This window comes from Epinephelus lanceolatus, chromosome 23 (genome assembly GCF_041903045.1).
Source record: "Epinephelus lanceolatus isolate andai-2023 chromosome 23, ASM4190304v1, whole genome shotgun sequence".
NCBI classification, from domain to species: Eukaryota; Metazoa; Chordata; class Actinopteri; order Perciformes; family Serranidae; genus Epinephelus; species Epinephelus lanceolatus.
The window spans coordinates 14,590,569-14,596,935 of record NC_135756.1 but is presented as its reverse complement, the minus strand read 5'-3'; the positions used below and the strand labels follow the sequence as shown (position 1 = coordinate 14,596,935).

Sequence of the window (6,367 nt, the reverse complement as noted above, 5' to 3'; positions counted from 1 at the left end):
CAGGATCTCCAGGTGCAGCCGGGGAGAGGAAGTGCTCCGGTTTGGAGACCTCAGAATTGCATCTCTGCTTTTTGCAGATGATGTGGTTCTGTTGGCCTCATCACACCGTGACCTCCAGCATGCACTGGGGCGGTTTGCAGCCAAGTTTAAAGTGGTCAGGATGAGAGTCAGCACCTCCAAATATGAAGCCATGGTTCTCTGCTGGAAAACGGTGGATTGCCCCCTCTGGATTGGGAGAGAGTTAGTGCCTCAAGTGAGGGAGTTCAAGTATCTCGGGGTCTTGTTCACGAATGAGGGTAGAATGGAGCGGGAGATGGATCGGCGTTTTTGTGTTGCTACTGCAGTGATTCAGGAAGGCGAAGCTTTAGATTTACTGGCTCCTCTTTATCCCAACCCTCACCTATGGTCATGAGCTCTGGGTAGTGACCGAAAGAATGAGCTCAAGGATACAAGCGGCCGAAATGAGTTTCCTCCATGGGGTGGCTGGGCTCAGCCTTAGAGATAAGGTGAGAAGCTTGGAGTAGGGCCTCTGCTCCTTCGCGTCGAAAGGGGTCAGTTGAGGTGGTTCGGGCATCTGATCAGGATGCCTCCTGGACACCTCCTGTTAGAGGTGTTCCAGGCACGTCCCACTGGTAGGAGGCCCCGGGACAGACCTAGAACAACCTGGAGGGATTACATATGTCATCTGGCCTGGGAACACCTTGGGGTCCCCCAGGAGGAGCTGGAAAGTGTTGCTGGGGAGAGGGATGTCTGGGGTGCTTTGCTTGGCCTGCTGCCCCCGGATGAAAATGGATGGATGGATGTATATGGTGAAAATAAATGTATTTAAGGCAATACATTTTGAGACCCCCTCAGCAATTCACACTCATATGGTAGCAGAGTCAACTCGTTAAATAAATTATACAAAACAAACCTTCCATCTTGGTCAAAATACCAGAAATTGTGACGTAGTTTGACAGACTTTTTGTTTTCATGTATCAGTTAATATTTGTATGGAGGAAAAATGATACTTCTTTGATTCATTTCTAAACCAATTTAATTAGGATTTCTGACTTTTATTAATTTATGTGAGAGAATGTGTTTATCTTGTCCTCCGTCATCGATTTTTCAGGTCTGCCTCGCACACGTCATCACCCCGCGTCCTACAGCATGCAGTCTGAAGCCCGCATGAGCGTTGTAAACATTTCACTTTCCCTGGCAAGTTTTAGCTCAAATGGCACCAACAGATCAGAAAATGAAGAATAAAAAGTTTGCAGCTAAAGGTGGCAACTGGAAGAAATCACAAAATAACGCTCCGGGTGTCAAGAAGAAGAGGAAATGGGTCCCCGAGCACAAAACATACGAGGGTAGTGTTAAGGAAGGTACGTTTCTGCTAAATGCAGCTAAAAGCTACTCTGTAAAAGTAGTAAGAAACAGTAGTTAGATAATTTATGGGAGTTTGGTTTATTTACTCGGCTGTATAGGAAGAGAAAGACAGCCAACAATGGGGCGCAGCCTGTCCATACATCTGTGTAATTTGCTTTTTAGATCGCCATGACGCCAAACTCAATCAAGAAATCTTTCAATTTAAGCTGTAACTTCTAAGTGACAAACTTTGGTCTAAGCTAAAATCTTTTTAAAGATATTTTACAAAGTGGATAGGTCTTCTAATTAATTCGGCTCATAAAGCTCCGCCAAACAGCCTTCTGTTTAAATAAAATATCAACTTGATGTTTTATGGTGTGCCTGTCTTCTGTCCTCAGGTCAGGGGTTTGCTATAAAGAGGAAGCAGAAAGTCAAACATGAGTACAACAAGCTGCTGCGGAGAGAGAGGAAGAAGAACCCTGAGTCCAAAGCCATGTACAAGGAGGAGTACCCAGAACACCTCAGGCATCTGTACATGGCCGAGGCAGAGAAACTGAAGAGCGAGGCCTGGACCAACAGACTGAACAGGAGTAAACTAAGAATTAAAGGGCAGGAGAAGGGTGGAGAGACAGCAGAACATGATGCTGCTGCTGCACACCAGAGTGAAGCTGCTGATCCAGATCCAGAAGTTACTGGTGGATCTGTGCAGACAGATTCAGCCACTGGGAAGCCTGAACCAGCAGCAGCCTCAGAGAAAGACAGGTGAGAAACATCTGGACTGCTGAGCTCCGCAGAGACAGAGGTCAACCTGGAGAGCTCTGCTGTTGTTACTTTACAAGGTGTCTTAATGATTTTTTGTTCATTTAAACAAATAATATTCCTATTATTAATATCATTCAGCTGACCATCAGTCACTTGAATGTGCGGTACTCCATCACTGCAGCTTACGTCAGCTGTCAACAAGCTGTCATCTGTTTGCAGCCCAGTCGATGTGACTTATCGTCAATCGCGAGATTACAATGATTGAAAAAATATTAAGAGCAAAGGAACATAGTGTGTACAGAGGCAAAAACAGAATAAAAAAACACATGAAACACAAAATACTACAAATCAAAAAGTACTAATCAGCTGTTTAAAGGGAAAGCTTACCTTTAAAAATATGTTTTAAAGCAATGATTTAAAAACAGGCAGGTCTAATCTCCTCTTGTTTTGTTTTCAGTTAAATCTTTATTAACACAATTCTTGTGACATTGACATGTCAGTTACAACAGTAGGGCTGCAATGATTAATCGACTAATCGATGACTAATCGACTATTACAAAATCTGTGACTATTTTAGTAGTCGACTAATCGCTTTGAGTCGTTTTTCACAGAAAAGTTCTATAAAAGTACCCCAAAATACTCTTCTTGCAGCTTCTTCCGTTCAAATATTGGCAGCTTTACACACTCTCTCATGACGGTGAACTAAAACCATTTGGCGTGAGTATGAAACAAGACATTAGATGACATAATTTTGGGGTTTGGGAGAGACAGACCGACATTTTTCAACATTTTAACACATTTTTCAATAAGATGATTAGTCGACTAATCGAAGAAATAATCGACAGATTAGTCAACAATGAAAATAATCGTTAGTTGCAGCCCTATACAACAGCATAATGAAATGACTGGGGAAAAAAATAGCTAGCAAAACAGAAGCCCCTTTTACACAGGAATTGTGCAAATTTGCAGGAAAGCCCAATCAGTCTTTTTTCAGCATTGACGGTATAAAAACAAAATCGGGGAGTGCAGCAAAATGCAGCCTATTAACTTTTGTTCATACAGAATGTTCCTTTTTCAGGGCAATGGGGGGCGTGAGCAAGCAACAAAACGTGTAGCTTAGCGTGTGTCGTGAACAGTGACGTGGGAGGGAAGCCGCGGCTGGTCAATCCTTCGGCGATTCTCTCGTATGTCGGCCCGTTCTTCACCGTTCCCGTCATCTGACGGTTAATGGCCTCTTCGTTTGTGAGGGCAACAAGGGCACGCAATTCTTTGTCTCCCCAGTTGCTCATCTTTACAGTGTCTGTCAGGTTTGCGTTTTTCTCTTGCTACTAGCTGCTCGCTAATTCCTGCTATCAGCTGTTTCCTGTTTATCCACCGCCAGTGGGTCATCAACAGCTCCTCCCATGAGTCATCAACAGCCCCTCCCGTTGTGGAAGGCCGCCTCAGTCTTTTTAAACTAAAAAGGTTCCGCCAATATGTCTACCCTACGAGGCGGAAAATTGGGCACCTCGGATCAACTCGCCAATCCAGCTCTGTGTGTCTAAACGCTCGCAGCTTGCCGGCAAAACGGCCCAACATTCACGGAAAATCTGGCAGTGTAAAAGGGGCTAAAAACTGCTTGGGTAAATACACATTCTTACAGCCTGAAGGATCAGTGTATCTATTGATAATTATTCCAGTCCAATGTCGTCTTTTTGATTCTTGTATAGAGTCCATTTTTCCCATTTTCATTCTAGCTGTGCTTCTTGTAGCCTCCGTATGTGTCTATCTCTCCATTTAAAAGATTCAGAATCAGATCCTTCCATGAGAATTCCCTCTAGATTCGCGAATTAGTGGTTGAATGGTGTATCTTCCACATATTATCACAATCTTCATCTGAAATGTATTCTTCCTTTGTTGATGTGAAAGCAGACTGAGAAACACAGAGTAATGCTGCCTTCATGATATTCTCTTTCAGTCTCCCAATGAGCAACCGCATGAGGAAAAAACTGCTGAAGAAGACGTCCTACCAGAAGACAAAAGAGGACTTTGAGGCAATCAAAGAAAAACGAAAAAAGAAGAAAGAGGTGACGTGTTTTTATTATTGTTAAATGACTTCAAATGAAGCTGCAGTCTGTGTTCCCACTGACAGGTTGTCTTCTTCTTCTGCGTGTATTTCTTTGTGTGATCCCAGGAGTACCTGAAGAACAAGCAGCAGAGAGAAGAAGCCATCCAGAGATACAAACAGAAAAAGATGGAGACGTTTCAGATGCTGAGCAAAAAGACAAAGAAAGGACAGCCCAACCTGAACCTCCAAATGGAGTATTTGCTTCAGAAGATCACCAAAGGAACTGAGAAATGACTCAGAGCTGATACTGGAGGATTCATGGGAGATTGGTGGACCTTGTCTTAATGTGACCTGAGGACAGTCAGGACTGTGCTTTGCGTTATACGTAGAGTGGGAATCTAAAACCAATGTTCCTTTTTTCCTCTGCATTATGGTGTATTTTACTCAGACCACAAGATGGCATTGTAGGACATGAAGAGATGGAAACATGTGAGACATTTTTAATCAATAAATGATTTAGCTTCCTGTAAAGAGCTGTTGATTTCGAATGGCCAACACATCCGGGTTGTAGCTGATTACCATGAAACACAATAATCACTCAGTGATCAGTTATTGAGCAACACTCAACCACACTGCTCAGAAATGAAGCTTAATGGTCACAGTCTAACACCAGGTCAGTCAAATGTCAAGGAAAATAATCTGTCCATTTAGGAAGCGCAAGTGATTATGAATCCATTTCAGCTGGCCGCAAGAAGGTTTGCTGTGTTTCTGAGCATGGAGGAGTTACCAGGAGGCCTGCTGTTAAACGAGGAGAGCTGGACAGGGCCGTAGAAGGGCATCAACCCAGCAGCAGGACCAGTATCTGCTCCTGTTGGCTCATGTTTCTGACCAAACTATCAGAAACAGACTCCATGAGGGTGGCATGAGGGCCTGACGTCCTCTAGTAGGACCCGTGCTCACAGCCCAGCACCGTGCAGCTCGACTGGCACTCGCCAGAGAACACCAGAATTAGCAGGTCTGCCAATGGTGCATTAATGAGTCTGGTCTAGCCTGTAACATCATCCAGCATGACTGGTTTGGTGGTGGGTCAGTGATGGTCTGAGGAGGCATATCCTTGGAGGGTCACACAGACCTCCATGTCATAGTCGACGGTACCTTGACTGCTGTTAGGTACCAGGATGAAGTCCTCAAAGTGACTGTCAGACCTTACGCTGGTTCAGTTGGCCTTGGGTTCCTCCTGGTGCAGTGGGCCCTGGGTTCCTCCTGGTGCAGTGGGCCCTGGGTTCCTCCTGGTGCAATGGGCCCTGGGTTCCTCCTGGTGCAGTGGGCCCTGGGTTCCTCCTGGTGCAGTTGGCCCTGGGTTCCTCCTGGTGCAGTGGGCCCTGGGTTCCTCCTGGTGCAGTGGACACTGGGTTCCTCCTGGTGCAGTGGACACTGGGTTCCTCCTGGTGCAGTGGGCCCTGGGTTCCTCCTGGTGCAGTGGGCCCTGGGTTCCTCCTGGTGCAATGGACACTGGGTTCCTCCTGGTGCAGTTGGCCCTGGGTTCCTCCTGGTGCAGTGGGCCCTGGGTTCCTCCTGGTGCAATGGACACTGAGTTCCTCCTGGTGCAGTTGGCCCTGGGTTCCTCCTGGTGCAGTGGGCCCTGGGTTCCTCCTGGTGCAGTGGACACTGGGTTCCTCCTGCTGCAGTTGGCCCTGGGTTCCTCCTGGTGCAGTGGACACTGGGTTCCTCCTGGTGCAGTTGGCCCTGGGTTCCTCCTGGTGCAGTGGACACTGGGTTCCTCCTGGTGCAGTTGGCCCTGGGTTCCTCCTGGTGCAGTGGACACTGGGTTCCTCCTGGTGCAGTGGACACTGGGTTCCTCCTGGTGCAGTGGGCCCTGGGTTCCTCCTGGTGCAGTGGGCCCTGGGTTCCTCCTGGTGCAATGGACACTGGGTTCCTCCTGGTGCAGTTGGCCCTGGGTTCCTCCTGGTGCAGTGGGCCCTGGGTTCCTCCTGGTGCAATGGACACTGGGTTCCTCCTGGTGCAGTTGGCCCTGGGTTCCTCCTGGTGCAGTGGGCCCTGGGTTCCTCCTGGTGCAGTGGACACTGGGTTCCTCCTGGTGCAGTGGACACTGGGTTCCTCCTGGTGCAGTTGGCCCTGGGTTCCTCCTGGTGCAGTGGACACTGGGTTCCTCCTGGTGCAGTTGGCCCTGGGTTCCTCCTGGTGCAGTGGACA

General features: G+C 47.3%; 1 protein-coding gene across 1 annotated transcript; it reads left to right on the top strand.

Annotated features, from left to right (window-relative positions):
* Nucleotides 1-1,111: 1,111 nt before the first annotated feature.
* ccdc59 (coiled-coil domain containing 59) lies at nucleotides 1,112-4,684 on the top strand. Its single transcript, XM_033614242.1, has 4 exons — nucleotides 1,112-1,361; nucleotides 1,743-2,106; nucleotides 4,064-4,172; nucleotides 4,280-4,684. Exons 1-4 carry the CDS (start codon nucleotides 1,214-1,216, stop codon nucleotides 4,445-4,447), a joined length of 789 nt encoding a protein of 262 aa, XP_033470133.1. The 5' UTR covers nucleotides 1,112-1,213; the 3' UTR covers nucleotides 4,448-4,684.
* Nucleotides 4,685-6,367: the final 1,683 nt, after the last annotated feature.

Bases quoted from the DNA above. Each gene is read 5' to 3' on its own strand.
- ccdc59 (XM_033614242.1), top strand. From the start codon at position 1,214: ATGGCACCAACAGATCAGAAAATGAAGAATAAAAAGTTTGCAGCTAAA. The intron at 1,362-1,742 runs GTACGTTTCTGC...TTCTGTCCTCAG, and splicing joins CGAGGGTAGTGTTAAGGAAG to GTCAGGGGTTTGCTATAAAG. The intron at 4,173-4,279 runs GTGACGTGTTTT...GTGTGATCCCAG, and splicing joins AACGAAAAAAGAAGAAAGAG to GAGTACCTGAAGAACAAGCA.